Genomic DNA, 20,166 nt, shown 5'->3' on the forward strand with positions numbered 1-20,166 from the left:
GGTCGCTCTCCAGGGTAGGGACACAGAGGAATAACAACAAAGCAGCTCAAGGAGGGGAACTTGCCTGTAGGTTGTAGCCTGGATCACATGACTGGGCATGTAGCTCTAAGGGTTCACTGGGGCTGATTTGCAAGGCAGGGAGACCAGCCCAAACGGTGGGCCCCACTCTTGCGGGCAGCCCCCGCCCTGCACTGGTGGGGCTGCGAAGTGAGAGGCACTCACACCTGGGTGCTCAGCACAGCAAGGCGGTAGCAGTGCTTAATTTGTAATGAAAGAGGTACCAAGGCTCCAGCAATTTCCCCCCTGTAATAACTGACGCAGCAAACCCAGCTTTGCTGGGGCTATTTGGCACTGGGAGGTGGCCAGCAGGCCCTAAGCCTGAAAGTCTCGGGTTGGCAAGTTCAGACCCAGCCCAAACCTCACACTTGTAGTCGGGTCCTGTGTGGGTCAGGTTGTAAGGCTTGATACCCCACCATCTCACAGGCTAATATAAGGAAGCAGCAAGCCTCTCATTTGCTTCCGTGGGAGCAGGATAGGGCCCCCACGGTGTGTGGTCCAGCCCAAATTCCATAAGGAAGCAGCAGTTGATCTTTCCACCCACTAAATTATATGTCCGTGGACAATGTAGTGAATCTGTGCCTATAGGTCTAACAGTTAGTTAGGATGTAACTAGATAGAGAGATACTGCACTTTTACAAATTTCGACAAACGCTCCCCCCGTTTTTTTTTTTTTTTTTTTTTACAGCTAGAGCTCTGCACATGCCCTGAAAATTACTTTATATATAAAGCAAGTGTCTTCTAGGCTTTTTCCTTGGAGCTGTCTTGTTTCCTATAGCAGCAACGAATATTATGTGCCTGATCTTGCAGGGTGCTTTAAGCACGAGTCATCTCATGGAAAGTTAAGCAAATGTGCAAGTCCTCGCAGCTTTCATAGCCACAAGCCACTTTCCGAGGCTGAATTTCCCTTCACAATGAGGTCTGCAGATGAGGAGTTTATCTATTGCAACTCTGGACCCAAGAGTCTGTTAAAAGCAGACAAACATTCAATAAAATAGGGAAGGGGAGGAAGCTTGAAGGCAGGTGTGTATCCTCTACCAATTCCCACCCGGACCACACTTTTCCAGGGGTCTCACTGTGACACACACATGTACATGAACACTTAACGGAGTAGAAGACTCAACCACTTTTCATCAGAAAATATTTATTTAACGTGTAACTCCCGCCATTATTACAATTACTGCGTTTTAGTACCGTACAATTTGCAATACCACTTCCACACAAAACATGACAGTGTGTCATACCATGAAGACATAAAATGTCCAAGGATGTTCAGAACGTTACTGTTCTTAAACCTTCAGCATAAATAGCAAATATTTAAATTGCATAGAAATAATTTAACACTCATCAAAAGAGAGCCCTAGAGAGTTTGCAGAAACTTCAGCTAGTGCCCTGAAGCCACATTTTCACAAAGATTGCTTTTCTAGGAAAGGAGAATAGCTGCTAGTCTGTTTCACCTAACCAAGCAAATGATGGTGTGTCCCAGGGGCATGCGTCTTGGCAACACATTTCAGGACAGGAGCAAGTTACTGTGCTTGTTCCAATGGGATTTCGTCTTGTAATCCTACAGAGTTGTGGGCACAAAGGCTAAATGCTTGGCAGCTCCAGAATCCGAAGCTCAGGTTATTCACAAGCCAGCAGGCATCCTGCACATCCCCAGTGTGAACGGCCCAGCTTCAAAGCACTATCCATCTTGAGCTGCCCAGAGTATCTGAGGTGATGGCTTATTGAGAATGTGGACTCCATTCACAACAAGCCATCTCTTGAGCCACGACTGCCGCCTTGTCCCTTCAGGTGATCAGAAAGATCTAAGGTGCTGAACAAAAATACCTAGCTGTTGAAGAGCTAACCAGAGCTGTATTAATAAATACATAAATAAGCACAGGTTGGAAGAACTTCGTGGAACCGCTGAAGTTGAAGGGAGCGCGGGCTGCTCTAGCAGATCTTCAAAAGAAGAGAGTTCGCCCTGGCTAGTTGTCCAGCCTCAGGTCCCCATTCTCTCTCACCCTGGTTTCCCCTTGTGCACACAGGTAGTTTGTGTTGTTGTTCCTTGTTCATTTCCTCTTCTGCCCTCACAGCTTGTTAGATTTACTGCAAGAGGCAGACAACAGAAAGCGCGTTACAAGTGACATCCAGACAGACCTCAGCTGGACTCATTTCTGCTCTGGCCTTCCCCCTCTGCAGGCTCGGAGCTTGCATTCCCTGCGCACGAGCCTGCGCCCGCCCCCCGGGAGCTGGGTGTGTCACAAGGAAGAGCGGCCAGTGCTGATCCAGCTCCGATCAATGGCATTTAGTGGCAGGGACCCCACCAGCCACAGGTAGCAGCCCTGTTTAAGGGCGAAGAGTACAGACACTTATTTGAACTCGTCTAGCTACACGACACCTGGGCTTAGTTTCTCCCCGATAATGGAGCCGGACTGATGGGGCCAGCTGGGCCAGCGGTTTGTAATCAGAAGCATCCACTGGTTAAGACTCAGTGGCCCATCTCGCCCCTTGTCCCCGCTACCCGGAGCCCCGCTTCAGCCTGAGTCTGCCGCCCACGCTCCCGTGAGCCGGGACAAGGGGCACTAGGGCTGGCCCAACACGAAGAGCCGCACGCCCAGGGCAGGTACCTGCTCAGGATCTTGGTGACGATCAGCTTGACCCAGGGCGCGCTGGGCTCCAGACAGATTTTCTTGCCTTGCTTCGTGGTGGCTCTGCGGGGAGGCAGAGGGGAGAGCGGGGTGAGCGCGGGGCTGGCGGGGAGGGGGGCGCGGGTTGCGAGGGGGCAGCAGGGCCCGGACACTTACATGACTTCTGGCAGCCCGCAGTGGGGCCCCTCGGGGATCAGCTCCACGAGGGCGATGCGCTTCGGGGAGATCACCGCGGACACTGTCTGCACGCACTGGCACCGCAGCTCGCCGGCCATGGGGGCCCCTGTCAGGGGAGGGGGAGAAAGACTCAGCTCCTGCCGGCGGACGGATACTCTGCAGGGGGGCGGCCCGGGGACATCCCTCGTCCCACACCCTGGGTCCGATCCATGCCCCACGGGACTCCCCGTATCCGGCCGGCTCTCGGACACCTGGGTCCCATCCATCTCCCCAGGGGACTCCCCGTATACGGCCTGCTGTCGGACACCGGGGTCCCATTCATCCCCCTGGGCACCCCTCGCATCCGGCCGACTCTCGGACACCTGGGTCCCATCCACCCACCCCGGACACCCTCCGCATCCGGCCGGCTCTCGGACACCTGGGGCCCATCCGTCCTTCCAAGCCCCACTGAGAAGCGAGACCCCGGATCCCAAGGCCAGCCCGGCGCAGCGAGCCCCGTACCCCGGCAGAGCGCGGCGCAGGCCGCCAGGAGCAGCAGCAGCAGCAGGGGGCGGCCGAGGGCGAAGCTCCGAGGGCGGCTCATGGTCCGGGCTGGCGGCGGAGGCTGGTGCTGGGCTGCTGGGCTCGGCTCAGCTCTGAGCCACCGCAGCGCCCCGCAGTCGCTTTTATCCCCGCGGGGACCCGGCCGGGAAATTCCCGGGGCAGAGGGGGCGGAGCGGCCGGAGAAACCCGCTTCAGCCGGGCTCCGCCTGCCCCGGCCCCGCGCCAAGGGCTGGGCTCGGGGACCGGCCCGGGGACCGCGATCCCCGCCCGGAAGTCCCCGAGCGGTGCGGCCGCAGCTCCCGGCTCCCATCCCTGCAGCCAGCGCCCCGCTGCCGCTCAGCCGGGCCAGCGCCCGCCGCGGGAGAGCGGCGCCCGCCGGGTCCCACACGGGCCGGCCGAGCAGCAGCGGGGGAGCCAGGGGAGGAGCGTGCACGGGGGGGGGGGTTGAGCTGCGCGTGTTCTCGGAGCCCAGGGGGGCCACCCGGGGCTGACCCGCCTGATAGAAAGGCTCGGTAGAGGCCCCCTCCCCAGGCCCGCTCACTCTGTGCCTACCGGACTGGACAGGCCTTCTGCCCTGCGGTGGGGTGGGCGAGGGGCTTCTGCCAGCGCGGTCTTACCCTCAGGGGCCCCTCCCTGCGGCTCCCAGGTGTTGGCTGCAAGCGGAGAGCTAGCGGCAAACAGCGGGAAGCTGCAGGGAGGGGCCGCTGCTTTCGCTCCACGGGGGAAGGCAGCGGGTGTCCCTGCAGCGCCCAGCTGTTTGCAGCCGCCTCTTGCCAGGCCACAGCGCCCAGCTCGCTGGTTCCAGCCGCTGCCCTGCAGGGAGGGAACCCGGTGGCACCATGTGACCGAGCAGAGTCAGGAAACCCTGGCAAAAGTCGGGGTGGGGGGTATGTGACCCCCACGTGCCCTCCTGTGTCACCTCTGGCTTCTGCCCAGCGGAGAAGTGGGGGGTCTTGGGGCTTCAGCACGCCTGCTGAACCCTCCCCCCCCGCAGGGCTGAAGGCCCAAGCCCTGGCAGGCGCTCCTGGGGGGTGGAGCGCTGGGCCCCGGCAGGAGCCACCTGGCTCCTGGGTTTCTGAAGATTGTCACATGCGGCTGTGAGGGTCAGGGAGTTTGGCCACCCCTGTCCTAGCCAGTGAATCGCCCTGTGGGAGGGGAAGGGGACGGAAACTGGGCACGGCCACCAGCCTGGGGGGTCTGAAATATGCCCAGTCTTATTATTTCTAAGCTTGAGGGGGGAATGAAGACACAGGTCAGCCCAGAATCCTGCTGGCGTTTGTGTCTTTCAAACTCCTTCAATTCCAGAATCGGTGTCAACCCTGAGCAAAGTCTCACGTCTCTCGTGGGGCTGAGGAGAGCTCTGGGGTCAGTTTGGAGAAGTATTTCCTTATACACAAGTCATTTTACTATTGGATGAATATGTAATTACAAGAAGATAGGCTGCCTTGCAGTGTAGAGAGGCAGACCTTGTACCCCTTGTGTAATGAGGGCAGGAGCAGAGCCGCATAGTACACACAGGGTTTGGCCTGTCTGCATCAGGCTAAAGGGGATGACACCATTTATCAGATTCTGCCCTTGGTTACAGTGAAGCCAGTCTGGGTGAACAGGTTTAGCAGAGGGCAGCTTTGTCCCTCATGTTCAATGTACTGTCTCCATCTAACTCCCTGCTCAGGCTAGTTCGTGGGATCTTAGTGCCTGTTGCTGCTCCATTCAGTGGCATAGCTTTTTATTAGACCTCTAATGCTCCCTTTATGAAACTACGTCACTTATTCTAACACTCGCCAACAGCATTAGCACGATCAATCTGCACCATCAGCAGTATTTGCTATTAAGCAGTGTGGGCCCTGTATTTTAAGATGACTGTGCAGGGGTTTTTTTACATCTGCAGGCTCACACTCTCCATAATTGCAAATTTTTTACAGGAAAGGGGAAGCTAAGAATGTAAACATGTTGGTGACATTCAGGAGGTCATGTATTTATGAGCCCAGCAAGCACAATTAGCTGTTACATTAATCCAGGAGTCTTGCCCCGGGATCTGATGAGGAGCTCAGATTTCACTGTTATCTATAGAAGCTAAAACTCCACATCTGGCTTATTGTAAATGACTGGAAGCACATAGTAGGAGGGGGGAAATCCTTCTTCCCAGGTCATTGACACAACCTTATTATTTATTTATATTATAGTAATGCCTAAATTGTAGTTTACCAGTGAGTGAGTCTGTTTCATCTGACAGCTATGGCACCCCTAAACATTTCTTGCTCTGCAAACTTATGGACAAATTACAGCAACACCTGAAAATGACCAGGCATTCAAAACTGGGGGAACAGTTTTACACACACACACACACACACACACGTAGCTGTGCACTAAAAAAAACCCAGGAATGATGCTATGATGCATCTTCCAAAGCTAGAGCAATTCTGGGAATTGTGTGGGTCTTTCTGCTCATCCTGTTTATAATATTTGGCAACGTGTGTTAAGTTTGTTCCTTTGGTAACATTTTCAATTTTTCTTTATGCAGCAAATAGGCTGTGTGAACATCTTTTCTCCCGTTTCAAAATAACAAATTAACAGCAGGTCTGTTCTGAGACTCAATCCAGGTCCAATTGAAATTAACAGCAAAACTCCCTTTGGTTTTAGTAGGAGCAGATAGGCCAGTGGGCAAAATCCCGGCTTCATTGAAATCAGTGGCAAGACTCTCATAGACATCAGTGGGGTCAGGGTTTCACCATTGACTTTAGGTGGACCAAGAATGCAGAACCAACTGATGCTTAAATGGAGCAGGTTTTATTTTTAGTTTACTTTCCTGAAAGGTTTTGAATGATACATGCTGGGCCTATTCTGGCAACAGCTGGTAGAGCAGTGGTAGCCCACTTTCTTATCTGCTTCTTACAGAGGGGGAATTTTGGCATACAGAATGATTTGTGCCTTGTAGTGAGAACAGGACTGTAAAGTCCTGTAAGCAGCAGTTTATGCCCCATAGCAGGTATTGTGACAAAAGTACGTCAGAAATGAATAATAGTTACTGCATTAGCTAACTTAGCTAATGGACTAATGTAAACCATACAACAGCAGTGACAAGTTCTTTATCCTCGTGTTTTGCTTCTCTGGGGAGTATAAGAACCTCTTTTAGGTACCTCCAATTCCATTGGTTTCACACAGAAATCTTCAGCAGTGTTTTCTTAAGTACAATTAATTTTCTGCCACCTTGTCAAGCGTGGGCAATAGTTTGTTAAAAGCTGAAATCACCGAACGCATCAAGCAAACCTATTTCTTTGCATTTAGCAAGTGATATATTTTGTGATAAAAGAATAGCTGAGAATTCTCGTCTATGACAAAATGCTCTTCAAGTCGAAACAAAACTATAAGCAAACCACCTGCAGTGAAATCTCATTTTACTAGGAATTGTGAAACATTCTGTCACCTTTAAGAAAATAACCATGCTACTTCCAAATCTTGGACGATGGGATATTCCCGAGTGATGCCAGAGTGCAGTATGGGACTTTGTCTTTCCATGGACTAACTGTATTTCCAGCAACAGCTTGGTAAAGTCTCACACAGCTGAACGGAAAGTTGGCAAGACCTATTTTGACGTGTGGTACAGTCCTTGCTGAACAGTTCCCATCCCATGTGGGGCAAAATATGCCAGTGCATTTTTTTGAGGAAAAATCATTCTTACTACGTCAGCTGACACTTACTTACTAGAACGCTCATCCTGAAAAAATGGTGTCACTAACTTGCCTTTTGGTGAATTCCAATAGGATTCAGCATTGGTTCGTCAGAGCTTCTGTTTAAGATACATTTATTTTTTAAAGGTGAAGTTGAGTTTCAGGTGTCCTCCGGGAATGAGGTAATCTTAACTCGTGAAAGAGGCAGCAGCAACTCATTGCATGAAGGAGCTAAAAGACACCCTTGGGAATTGCTTAATTACATCTAGAAGGAAGTCCTCCTTGATCAGCAAACATGACTTGTCACCCAACATGTAACTTAGCAATATTATTCAGGGAGTAGGAGCCTATTTCCTTCCAGTTCACTTTCCTGTGTTGTAACTAACTAAACACATTTGTTGTAATGCAAGGCAGAAGGACAATTATGACGCTTCAGAATGTCTTAATCCTGTGACCGAAGTGTCTAACTTGCCCAAGAATTAACCTGGACCTTGGCCTGAAAGTTAAATCTGCCCTGAACTAGTTTTGATGCCTTGTACGAACACCTACCACACACTGAATGACAGAGAAATTAGAGATGTACTGAGAGTGCAAAAATGGTGGATAAACATATGCTTGAACTGAATTCCCTTCAGTCAGGTTTATGCCCATTCTGCGTTCACTTTCCATGACTGTTGGAGCAACAAGATTGCAGATTTTTCTGATGTGCATCTAAGAAGAATTTGAGACGTGGGGATATTTATGCCAGTAGGGCTTGTGTAATCCAGTAGTGAGTGTATGTTACAGGTCCCCCCTGGCCATGCCCCATCTACATAGGATAGGAGTCTGCTCCAGGCCTAGCTAGGGGGCTTTAGCTCAAGCTGCAGCAGCTCATGGTTATTAGCTCTGAAGATCCCAGGTCCAACACCGGTTTTGTCAGCCAAGATGGTGGCTGTCACATCAGAGCCAGATTCTCCAGTGGAGGCAATAACAGACTCATTACCTCTGTGGATCAGGCACAGCGGGGATCTCTAACAAACTAATCATACGGCAAGGTCCTGATATCTTCTCCCTGGCTAGCGAGGACAGGCAGGTGCCATCCCTTGTATAGGAAAGTACGACGGTATTCTAGAGCACGGTTCCAAAACCGCTCATCTGAGAGTCAGGACAGTGGAGTGATGCAGTGTCTGGGGATAGGACTCCACAGCTCTGTTCCCCACACTGAGCAAGATGGACTGGAGTCAGGATACCAACAGTACCGCGCATAAGGCGATTTTGCTGCCTGATAGCAGAGCAAGGTGAGGAGTCCTTCCCCAGAGCCACATGAAATACCCTGGGTGGTGCTGCTCCTACATGGCAAGACCTACTTAACACAGATAGCCCTTTTGAGGAGGAGGTGTGGCCCACTGACTGGTCAGAACACGAGCAGGCCCTGTGCTTTGTGTCCTCCCACAAAACGTACCGAACCAAGGAGAAGGCATCCCAGTTGCACAGCTAGGTGGTGAACCAACACAAGGCAACAAACATAACGTCCTTGTGGGAGAGACGCCAAAATGATTCCAGTGATGAGAAAAGGAAAGGGAGGGAATGAATGAGCTAATAATAGTAACTAGATCACTCCACGTAAGTTGGATCACGGTGTGCAACCACAGAATCCAGAGCCGTTAGCCACCAAGAAAACACCAACTATTAAACCACAGTTTGGAAAATAAAATGAGCACGTTACCCGGAGCCAGAGTCAGCAATAGTAACGTTACACAACTATCCAGCCTGGGCCGGCTAGTAGCCAAAGGGAGGCTGAGTGCCTGAAGCCTGCCAGGGAGTTGTAGGCAGGCAGAGGTGACACAGCTTCTCCAAATGCAATGGGTGAGGGAATGGGGGTGGGGAAGGAAAGCCAAGCCAAGCAGGGAAGTTGGGTTTGGATAAAGGGATGCATTCAAGGAATCTCTCCATGCCAAGAGAAAGGAGATCTCTCCACATCCTCTCCCTCATAGGTGTCTCCTCTGTCTTCCCACCCCATGTCCAGCTTTCTGGCCTTAGCTCAGGTGGCTGAGCCGCCCGGTGCTTCTCCAGCTCTGAAATTTGAATAAGCTCTGGTGGCGGGAACATCTCCTGCCGGAGTGGGAAGCTTGTTTGCTTCTGTCTCCCCCTCTTTCCCTGTTTTCGGTTCATTCTTCCTTTTTCCCCCTCCTCTGCTTCCCTTGCCCTTGCTGTTCTATCTCACGCACATCATCCCTGCCCTGCCTGTCCCCCTCCCATCCCCTTTGGTCTCCACACTCTCCATAGCTGCTTCTCACTGCCTTCTTCCCATTCCTCCGCCTATGATCATCCCTAGCTGGTTCCCCCTACTCCTTCTCCCGGGCCCAGGCTTGTTCTCTTCTCCAATCCACTCGTCCATGGTTCTCCCTACCCCTTCCAATTTGTGCTACTAACCTGCTCCCTTCTCCGCCCTGTCCACCCCCAGTTATGTGCTCTTTCCCCATCACACAAGAGCCCTACACATGCCTCTCCTTCCTGTTAACTGGGTGCTGCTTTTTGAGCTGCCTGATAGCAGAGCAAGGTGAGGAGCTCTTCCCCGGAGCCTCATGAAATACCCCGGGTGGTGCTGCTCCTGCATGGCAAGACAACCTACTTAATGCAGACAGGCTCCTCTTGTTCCCCCTCCACTTCACAGCTGACTGTCACAGCACCTCTGCATGCCCTAGCAAAGGATCAGTCATGGGGACAAGGGGTGGGAAGAGGAGACAATCTTCACTATGAACTGGGGAACAGGATCTGAGCCAACAGCACTTTTTATGCTGGACACCTACATGGAGCTATTGTCTTTCCATTTTCCCCAGGAGGCAGATACCCAGTCCTTCCCCCAGCTTCCCTCAAGTCTGCTGGAATCTGATCTTGTGCGTTTTCTACTCCCAAGGCATTTGTGTACATTTTCGTGACACATCGGGCTGAAATCCTGCCCTACTGAAGCAAATGGCAAAACTCCTGTTGACTTGGGGCCTGGATTCCAACCTAGGAGGGCTCCGTGGGGCCAGAAAGGTGGCCTTTTTATTTTTTACTCCATGTTTCTATGGCACCTACCATAATGGGGCCCTTGATTATGCTTTTGAGGTGCTACTGCAATAATAATAATGATTAATAATTAATTAATAAGAAGAGTTTTCAGATAAGGAACCTTCAAATCATTTGAGACTCACTCATCCCAATGTAACCCATGCTCACACCTCGGGTTAGGCACTGTCCACAAAGTCAGAACTGAGTGCTCATCCTGAAAGAGTGAACTCCTTGCAGGGTCAGAGCTGCATGACTCTAGAAAATGATCTGCACACCATCTAGATTCCAAAACTGGGATGAGCCCATGGCTAGACTCTTCCACTATATGAGTAGAAGCCTCAATGTATGCAAATGCTTGGTTACACAGCCAGGAGGTGGTGAAATATGAGAGCGACTGGGTGGTTCAATGCCTATTAAAGCGGTGAGCAGCGGTGAATACATTAATCTCTTGTATCGGTAAAATTGGCACAGCAAAGGTCAATGGATCAGATTTCATGCTCAGACATGCTGAAGTGTTTGAAACAGGGAAGCCCACAGGAATGGGAGTAACTGCACAAGCATGCGTCTTAGTCGGGGGATAGTGTGTCAACTGCTAGAAATGATGACACAGAGAGGACAAAATGAATGTTGTAATTGAAGGATAAATGTGCGAGCCACATTTTCCACTTCCCAGCAATTTGTTTCATGTCGCTGTCACACTTTGGATGGGGAATGAAGACATTCTTTTTCTTTTTAAGGGCATCAGAAAGCGGATTTTCAAAATCGCTCAGCTCCCACTTAAACATCTAGATGGTCAGATTTCCAAAAGAGTTCTGCCCTCCGCGTATCCACCGGAGCTACTGGATAATGGGTACTTTAAACACAAAGGGAGTGCCCAGATTTTCCAAACAGGAGCTGTCGTGTGATGAACTCCATTGAAAAGGTGGCCCATAGTTCTTTGAAATACAGGCCATGGGTTTTTTTAACGGTGCCTAAAATTATGATCCTAAATACATACTGAGTTGCCTGTGTTAAGTAACTTGGTTTTCAAAATTGCTGAGTGAGCACCTAGCACCCAGCATTGACTTCAGTTGACTCCAGAGTAGGCCCAAAGTCCTCTATTTCTTTCAGGTGTGGTGCTGAATGGCAACACCAACAGCGCAGTGGATAGGCATCTCTTCCAGTCTTCTATTCATAGAGTTCTCCTCAGCCGCTGCACTCCAGCCTGGGTTGGAATCTTTCATCCTGGTCTGTCCACCATTAACAGAGCTGCCATCCCAGGCCCTGCAAACAGAGCAAAAAGCCACAGTTTGTGATAACCATCTGTTCCCAAATGTACTCAAACATTTAAAATCCTGTGTTCATAAGAAAAAACTGGATGGATAGCTCAGTGGACCAAAGCCCTCTCTTTACCCAATGATCAGGTCAGCTTCTACACGCTTCTCCTTTTGCTGATCTGAAAAGAGCATCTCTAGGGATGAGAGGACAGTCTCCATGTCTAATCCAGCCTTAGTTTCTTTTGCAGATTCAGTCAATATTGCTGGTGGTCTTTGTGACCTGGGCACTAACAGGCAATCAGGTGCCCCTTTTAATTTCTGCAATGTGTAGTTCATTGGCTAAGTATGTATGTGTATTGATGCCATCTGCACGTCAGACCTGCTCAAGTGCGCGTAACTATGTCGCTCGCTCGTGACTGCTACCCCAGAAGGCCTAATCCATAGTATGAACACCACAGCTGACCAACGCTCTGCTTTAGCTACCAGAGGCAGGGGCTTTGTGGTGTTGAAGTCAAAGTTCCTGGCTTCAGTCTGGGATACGACCTGTGTGTCATTTAGCTGATGCCGGCAGGGTCTGTTGTTTGCAGCCACACAGCTTATTGCAGCCCCCTCTATTGTGTTCTCTCCCTTGCGGTGGTTAGACCATTGCTTTCACTGAAGGTCTTAGTCTTGTTTCACAGGATGATCCCTAAAGTGGTATCCATGTTCTCCTGTTGCATCCCTCCTCTCTTGCTGATGGACAGAACTGCCTGCAAAGTGTCTGTCCTCTACTGTTCAGCTCGTCTTTCCTTGGCCAATGTGTTCAAGAATAGAGAGATACAGTGTATGCTCCTTTCCTCCTCCAGTGCAGGGGCTTTCTGGGGGAGATGGCTCTTACAGTCTGACTCTTAATTATTTGTACTGAGGTGAAGCCTAGGAACCCCAATCACGGACCAGCACCCCATTGTGCCAGGTAGTGTACAAACAAGAAGACAATCGCTGCTCCAAAGATTTTATGTAGTCTGTTCCCCTAATTCATTAGTGTTAAACATGATGTACAGTACAGCAAAACAGTCACAGATACCTGAAAAGTAAACACAGTGACATTGCCAACCAGTGATGTAACGAAGGCAGACTGCTAGACTAGCTTGTCTATAGGCCACTTTTCCTGTTGGGACAGTCAAATGTCTGGCTGCCCTGAGTTTATGAACAAATGATTCAGGAGACAATCCCATGGGCACTGCTAATTGGGTTCTAAAATTAGTGAACTTTACATCATGAAAAACAACCCCCTCAAGTCAGAAGCCCCCGGGAGGCTGCTTGACCCACTTTATGAAACCACTCTGTAATTTGGCACAGCTGGTGGTTTGCTCCGGAGAGAGTCAGCCTGAAGAGCAGATGTGTTGCATGGCAGGGCTGAGATGCGTAGGCAGAGTTTGCCCCTCCTTTATTCATATTGGACCTGGCCAAAGCCAGTTCTGTTAACAACCTCGCTTATGTGGAGGAGTTGGACTTATTTAGAGAAAATGTTTTGTGGCTCAGGGAGGGAAAGTAAAGCTCTGCTGAACTGGGTGCAGCATTAGAAGTGTTTGTGTCAGAGAGAACGGAAGCAGGGGTGTAGGTGGGAGAGCTGGAATTGCAGGTGAGTTTCCGGGCCTTCTGAGACAGCGGGGATCTGATTTTCATCTCACTTCTGAACTCCATTCCCTTTGATGTACCCCACTGGTGAAGCTGAGATCATACTTAGACCACCTGTAGTTTCACTCACCTTAAATTCCCTTGGATTCAGGCTTTCCCCAGGTCTTTATCTCCCTCTGTCCAGTGAATAGGACCAGACCCAAACTTCCTCTGTGCCTTTCCAATTTAGGTGATCCATATGGTTTAAGAACAGTGAGGCGCTACATTATAATATGCTTTCCCCTACTTCTCTAAAGTAAAGGCCCATCTAATCAGGATTTGACCTGGAAATTATTTTGACTTATGCAAGAATCCTCCTTTTTTCCCCATTCCATATAAGATATATTGTCATGCTAACTCACAATTTACATCTGGGAACATGTTTTGAGATGGAGTGGTTACAAACTATACTTTTAATATTTATTTCAGAGACAGGAGGTTATTTCTTTTTGATGCTTGTAACCAAATTTATCTTCCAGAGGGGGGTGGATATTCCTAATAATTTAGCTATTGTTAAGTATCAACTTCCCATGTCCTTTTGTTTCACTTGAAATGGAACTCAAGCAATATAGGGCCCAACTGTGCCCCGACTGAGTGCAGAGTTCCCAATGAGCTGGTTAGAAGTTCAGCCTAAACGCTCCGGCCCATAACTCCATAACAGTGCAAATTTAGGCAGCGTAGCTGAGCCTTTGGTCAGATTCACAGGATTTAATTGCATGCATAATTTAAGACCAAGATATGTAATCTATGACAATGAATGGAAATAAAGGCCAGGTAAATTTTAGGAAACATTTATTTATTTAAAAAAACTGAATAAACCTACGAGGATCATATAATGGAAATTCCAGAATCAAAAAGTCCATTTAATCACCAAAACATTCCTGCAACAATCTTTCATTATATTTACGCTCTGGTGCAATTTTTAAAAGGGACCACGTTATCTGACTATGGTGAATTCTTCTTAGAAGGTGATTAGATTTCTTCCACATTTTGTAAGCATTGCTGTAATAATCTAGTGCTTTAAAATGCAAGATACAATACAAAATGTGTGCAATATAAGGGCCTTGCCTTACAGAGTTTACAGTTGGAAATCAGATGATCTAAACAGGACAAGAATTCAAAGGCAGGAAGAAGAAGAGATTTAGAAATGGCATTATGTAAATTTCAATTCTGCTTGTTTGTTTTTTTAAATTGTACCATCTGAAGTCCTTGTCATGCTGTCTGAAGCAACTCATAACCATGAATGCCTGCCTCAGGGCAGACTGTCAAAAGCAGGGCAGACACCCCTAACTGGTGGTATGTTCTATAATTAGATTGCCCCAACCCACTAACAAATGTGAACTTCCAAAGTACCACAGCAGTCTTATAATGGAGTCACAGACAGTCCCCTTATTGAAGTGTCTGTCTTGCTACCCAGGCAAGTCGTGCTCTGTGATAAACGGTCACTTACACCAAAAATCACAAAATATTCCAGATAACACCCAGAGAGACCAGTCACTCATCCAGGTCAATTTGCATCCTAGTCTCACATCAAAGACAATGCAGGTAGCTAATTCTGTAGTAAGCTAACTAAAGGTTGATTAGCTAAGAAAAAGGAATGAGAGTTATTGAGAGGTTAAAGCAGGTACAAATATATGTGCAGGTTAGTCACAGTCTATAATTTCAAATGGTAGCAGAGATGTAGCGATCTGCCATTTTCTCAGAAGCCTTTTAGGGCTACCCAGAATAACTCTGGGGATCTCCCTCTTCTTGTTCAGTTATTCTGCCCTATTAGAATACAAACAGTCCAGAGAGGAAGAACTTTTCCTTGTGTCCATACTTATAGCTTCTTCTCACAGAAAAACAAATCGACAGTTTGGCTATCCACATGGGCTCTTTCTTTGATGGCGGAGAGAGAGGAGTGCATTGAGCGTCTTTGATCTCTGATCATGCACAATGACCACTTGCTTTGAAATGCGCGAGAATTAGCACTTTCCTATTAAAGTGCTTCATTTGCATTACACCCGGGTTTTTTCTCATGTGATGGGGTTTTTAGTTAGAAAGGGGATATGTACAATGTAAATGTTTGCTATTCCATTATAACAGGATACACATAAGTGAAAATAATGCAAGTAGCATCCTATTAGTTTTCATGAAGTTTAAACCCCAAATACATTCTGGTACATGGACAATACATTTATACAATTCTTATACATTGAACCTTATTGGCCTGGCTTCCAGCTGCGTTTGTCAGTTCTCAGCTGACTCGGCCCTGGCCGGAGCTGGCCCTTGGCTTACCAGCGTCATAGTCCTAATGACTATGCCCTCGCGTAAAAGGGATCCCATCAGTCATTTGGGGCCAAATCCTAAAGTCCTTCCTCGTCTGAATGTCAGTTTTGACTAGTAAGGATTGCAACAGTTGGCCTTGATAATATTAGTTTAGATTCCACTTCATTGCAGTGTCGATGTTTCTGCTGGGCAGAGACAGGGACAAGGAGAGGGGAAATTGTGCACATGGGACCCAAAGACAGAATTCGGTCCATAATAAATGAACCCTTCATCGGCACCACAGCAGTTTTCATAGAAAACCTGACACTGTGCCACACCTAAAGGACATGGCCCGTCTAAGGTTGCAGGGAGCAACATACGCTCGCTCCCTTAAGGTCTGAGCACTGGAGAGCAGACAAAAGCAACATCCACGTGTAGGAACAAGGTCCGTACACGAGCTTTTCTTTGGAGGAGGGTGAATTTGAAGCCAATGGGAACAAATGACCGCTGGGTTCAGTCTGGGCTCTGTCCGACTCCCACTGGAGTCAGGATCAAGCCTCTCCTCTCCGGCAGGTTTCCCATATGACAGGGGTTCTCAAACTTCTCTTTTTGCTGGGCCCCTCTTTGAAAAGATTTCAGGCTGTGACGACCTCCCCCAAAAGGTGACAACAAATTACTGGACATACCCACAGGGGCATACTCATGCTATCTGGTGGCGGCCCTGCCTTGAGAACTGAGCAGCCAGAGAGCAATGGCTGCTGTACCCCCCTACCCCCCCCGCCCCCAGCTCCTCTTTCCCCCAGTGACATTGTTGTGATCTCACAACCCCCCGACAATAGGCTGGTGACCCCCTTTTGGGTCAGGACCCCCAGTGTGAGAAACTCTGCTCTATTAGCTAGGAAAGATTTTTCCTATCACAGTCAGGCGTGTGTGCTGAACATAACTGATCAGATGTTTTGGGGATTAGCTATCCAAATTGTCTTCCCTTGGCTGCTATATAAAAAATGAAAATCTACACGAAAATCCATCTCTTACTTTTGAACACTGGGATGTCATGTATTACACTGGAGACAGTGGATGCCTTCATGAAATACATGAATACAGTGGTTCTGAACCTCTTTTCTATGGTCCAGAGCTCTTCCTGATGGTGTGCAGAAAGATAACCAAATCGTGGACAACATCAGAGTGTTGGGATGGGAGTGTCCGTAAGATCATCTTCTGAAGTGGTCCACAAAAGGAAGGCTTGTAAAAGCACTGCGCTACGAGCACACAATGAATCCTACTTCTGATTGTGTTTCCTCTGAGTGAGGAGTTAATGTAGCCACCTTACTGACAAAGCATGCTGTAATAGTTAAATAAATACAGTAAAATCTTGCTGCACTACAAACACATATTTAATAAATAGGATGAGCACAAATTCAGTGTGACGCACAGATAAAATTATTTTCTTGCAGTCCCTGGCTCATTTTCTTGGCAGGCAAATCCAGAGGTTTTCTTCATTATTTTTTTGATGTTGCACTGAAAGGAAAATGAAATGAGTTGAGATCAGCACTTATCCACTCAGCCAAGCTGATAACACCCAGACTTGCTTTAAAGGAAAATAGTTCTTGCTGAGAATGGGGTTATCTCAGCACTTAGTGTTTTGAAAACTGAAAGGAGAACTCCAAAATGACTGATAACCCTCAGCTATATATTGCTTTGAACAATGAGTGTTTCGGAGCCAGGCTTTCTCACATGGAATTCATGGGGTCCCTTATTTGGTAAAGGTTGTGTCAGCCGGACTGACAAAGGGAAATAGGTAACATGAACCAGTATTAGATCACTTCAGTGATACTTCTGGGGGAATGAGATACTACACAGGACGGGTAAGAGTGGCAGAATCTGGACCCACATGGGAATGGATGACAAGTCACTTGGATATGAAAAGGTTCTTTGTTTTTGCTTTGTTTTTATGTTTACAAGAGACATAAGGTCAATTTTAGGAAATGAATTTCTACCAATATAGATATGCTAATCCCCACCATTAAAACTACCTTCATTTGTGTTGGAACAGAACAGGAATACATATGTGTAGCATCAAAGAAAGCAATCTAGGACCCAGTTCTGCAATGCACGGCTAATATGCCTGTAATTGTATTCATTAAGCTAGTAACTAAGATAGAGGTGTAAGAGTTTGCAGAACTGGGTCCAGCACCAGGTTGCTGGAATGGGCTCTTTAAATCATAAGAAGTCACACGAATCAGATTTGGGGATATCTGAAAATTAATAGAAAGCCCTGATTTGTAAGACTCCTACTTTTCTTTCTATTGTTTTGTGAATGTAGTTAATAATTTTCATCCAGCACAGTGGTGGGAGAAAAATCTTGCGTGTCTATATCATGGCTTTGGAGAACCTGGTAGCCAATATCAAGCTGCATGTGATGATAGAGGGCAGCTCATCACAACATTTGTAAAGGCTAGACATCTCATAAACTGTCCCAGGGTGAATCCAGCTCCCCTCTTAATAAACTTGAATCAAGTCACAGGACAATTTTGGAATGATGGCAGCCGATTAAGTGGAGGGGAAACATTTCTGTAAAGAACAGTCTTCGCTGGGCCAGCCCAGACCCTATTTTCTGCTCCCAGCTAATGCACCGGCTTGGGCTGTTAAATCCATGAGGAAGCCAAGCCTGGGATTTGGGTTTGTTTTTGCTGGAAGCAAGTCCCATTTTCCTTTTAGCCCCCTGGGCGGCTCATTGAATCGATACACCCCCTGAGACAACAGGCAGCGCCCAGATTAGAGCAGCCGGAACACCCCCAGGACAGGTACCTGCTCAGGATCTTGGTGACGATCAGCTTGACCCAGGGCGCGCTGGGCTCCAGACAGATTTTCTTGCCTTGCTTCGTGGTGGCTCTGCGGGGAGGCAGAGGGGAGAGCGGGGTGAGCGCGGGGCTGGCGGGGAGGGGGCGCGGGCTGGGAGGGGGCAGCAGGGCCCGGACACTTACATGACTTCTGGCAGCCCGCAGTGGGGCCCCTCGGGGATCAGCTCCACGAGGGCGATGAGCTTGGGGGAGATCACCTCGGACACGGTCTGCACGCACTGGCACCGCAGCTCGCCGGCCATGGGGGCCCCTGTCAGGGGAGGGGGAGAAAGACTCAGCTCCTGCCGGCGGACAGATACTCTGCAGGGGGGCGGCCCGGGGACATCCCTCGTCCCACACCCTGGGTCCGATCCATGCCCCACAGGACTCCCCGTATCCGGCCGGCTCTCGGACACCTGGGTCCCACCCACCCACCCCGGGGACTCCCCGTATACGGCCTGCTGTCGGACACCTGGGTCCCATCCACCCACCCCGGACACCCTCCGCATCCGGCCGGCTCTCGAACACCTGGGTCCCATCCGTCCTTCCAAGCCCCAGTGGGAAGCGAGACTCCCCCACCCCGGATCCCAAGGCCAGCCCGGCGCAGCGAGCCCCGTACCCCGGCAGAGCGCGGCGCAGGCCTCCAGGAGCAGCAGCATCATCAGGGGGCTGCCGAGGGCGAAGCTCCGAGGGCGGCTCATGGTCCGGGCTGGCGGCGGAGGCTGGTGCTGGGGTGCTGGGCTCGGCTCAGCTCTGAGCCACCGCAGCGCCCCGCAGTCGCTTTTATCCCCGCGGGGTCAGCACCCGGAGCCCGCGGGGAATTCATGGGAACCCCACCCCGCGGTGCGGGGCTCACTCACCTGCGGAGGGGAGGCGGGGAGTTCCCATTCCCCATGCCCTGGCTCACATGGGCCGCGGAGGGTCAGGCGCGGTTCGTCTCAGAGTCAGGCTGTGAGTGTGTGAGAGAGAGAAATAACACCCTGCCCTGGGGCTCACCCGCCGCGGCCCTTCCCAGGTGGGGTCATGCTGCCCGGGGGGGTCACCGGCCCCGCGTGCTGAGAAGCAGCCAGGTCATCATGAGTAGGAGTGAGTCGTGTTCTCTGGGCACCCGGCGCCCCAGGAGGGCCTGGGGCTCCCCCGGGGGAAATAACATGAATGAGCATTTCAAAGGTTCCAGTTGACAAGTAAATGTAACGCTCAGGTTCCAAGCTGGATAGCTAATACATAGCTAGTTAATATTCATGAATGTGTATTATGATTAACAATCCTTTAATACAGAACCAGTGCAATGGCGAGCCACCAGCTCTGAGCTCCCAGCTAATTATGTCCCTTTATGAAGCCATCGGTTCCCATCTCTAAACTCCCCTCTACCCCGCTCTGCAATCAGGAAATCATATGTAAAGACTGATAACATGCAAAACGGTCAGAACAGATGGACTCCCCTGATGTAGTGTTTCTAAGCAGGGCCCAATTAGAGAGATTGGAGACCCCTGGGCTAATGGTTTTGGAGGTCCCCTTTCATGTGAACAGGGTATTAATGAAAGCAAAAGAGTAACTAGTTTATGAAAATCAAGCTCATGTATATTACTGACTAAACCGGAAATTGAACACAGGGAACAGAGTGTATACTGGCTGGACAAACATACAAAGGAAAACCATGAAGAGTCCTGAAATGCTGCACGTTTAAACTGCCACCCTGCAAACTTTAATTCTGTTGTTATTTGCTCAAACAACAGTGTACAAAGGAAATCACATTGGACTAACTGAACAGCGAGAGCATGAAGATTTTTCTACCATACTTGACCAAAGACTGGTTTTCACTGAGGCAAACTTCGAGAACAATTCTCTGCTTCGCAGCTGTCAACGGGTACAGCCAAATACCGTCTCATCTCAATGACAACATTCAGGAGGACATTACTCTAAGCTTTGTCATGCAAAAATTTGATGATTACAGTTGCACTCTAATCCTGCATGTCACAATATCTTAACAGTGTTGAAGATGGATACACTGTAGCCAAAAGCTCAGGTTCTAGATCATCCCCAGGAGCACAGAACA

The 20,166-nt window shown here is 49.3% G+C and overlaps 2 protein-coding genes across 3 annotated transcripts; both read right to left on the reverse strand.

The window, feature by feature from the left end:
- Nucleotides 1-598: 598 nt before the first annotated feature.
- LOC141985737 (growth-regulated alpha protein-like) lies at nucleotides 599-3,498 on the reverse strand. The gene is made up of 4 exons (XM_074949924.1): nucleotides 3,369-3,498; nucleotides 2,847-2,973; nucleotides 2,670-2,753; nucleotides 599-2,148 (listed from the first exon to the last, which is right to left on the reverse strand). The coding sequence occupies exons 1-4, from the start codon at nucleotides 3,448-3,450 to the stop codon at nucleotides 2,130-2,132; spliced, it is 312 nt and encodes a 103-aa protein (XP_074806025.1). The 5' UTR covers nucleotides 3,451-3,498; the 3' UTR covers nucleotides 599-2,129.
- A 13,195-nt stretch (nucleotides 3,499-16,693) lies between these two features.
- On the reverse strand, nucleotides 16,694-19,180 carry LOC141985738 (interleukin-8-like). 2 transcript variants are annotated; one of them, XM_074949927.1, is made up of 4 exons: nucleotides 18,971-19,180; nucleotides 18,255-18,381; nucleotides 18,079-18,162; nucleotides 16,694-16,788 (listed from the first exon to the last, which is right to left on the reverse strand). In XM_074949927.1, the coding sequence occupies exons 1-4, from the start codon at nucleotides 18,996-18,998 to the stop codon at nucleotides 16,770-16,772; spliced, it is 258 nt and encodes an 85-aa protein (XP_074806028.1). In that variant the 5' UTR covers nucleotides 18,999-19,180; the 3' UTR covers nucleotides 16,694-16,769. The 2 variants fall into 2 exon arrangements, with proteins under 2 accessions (XP_074806028.1, XP_074806027.1); XM_074949926.1 differs by lacking the exon at nucleotides 18,971-19,180 and adding an exon at nucleotides 18,730-18,879 and having other exon boundaries at nucleotides 16,703-16,788.
- Between the last annotated feature and the right edge of the window lie 986 nt (nucleotides 19,181-20,166).

The sequence above is a fragment of the Natator depressus genome, chromosome 4, assembly GCF_965152275.1.
Source record: "Natator depressus isolate rNatDep1 chromosome 4, rNatDep2.hap1, whole genome shotgun sequence".
Taxonomy (NCBI): Eukaryota; Metazoa; Chordata; order Testudines; family Cheloniidae; genus Natator; species Natator depressus.

Coding starts and splice junctions, on each gene's coding strand:
- LOC141985737 (XM_074949924.1), bottom strand. CDS start 3,450: ATGAGCCGCCCTCGGAGCTTCGCCCTCGGCCGCCCCCTGCTGCTGCTG. Junction 2,974..3,368: donor CTGCGCCGCGCTCTGCCGGG/GTACGGGGCTCG, acceptor CTCCCCTGACAG/GGGCCCCCATGGCCGGCGAG. Junction 2,754..2,846: donor TGCGGGCTGCCAGAAGTCAT/GTAAGTGTCCGG, acceptor GCCTCCCCGCAG/AGCCACCACGAAGCAAGGCA.
- LOC141985738 (XM_074949926.1), bottom strand. CDS start 18,811: ATGAGCCGCCCTCGGAGCTTCGCCCTCGGCAGCCCCCTGATGATGCTG. Junction 18,382..18,729: donor CTGCGCCGCGCTCTGCCGGG/GTACGGGGCTCG, acceptor CTCCCCTGACAG/GGGCCCCCATGGCCGGCGAG. Junction 18,163..18,254: donor TGCGGGCTGCCAGAAGTCAT/GTAAGTGTCCGG, acceptor GCCTCCCCGCAG/AGCCACCACGAAGCAAGGCA.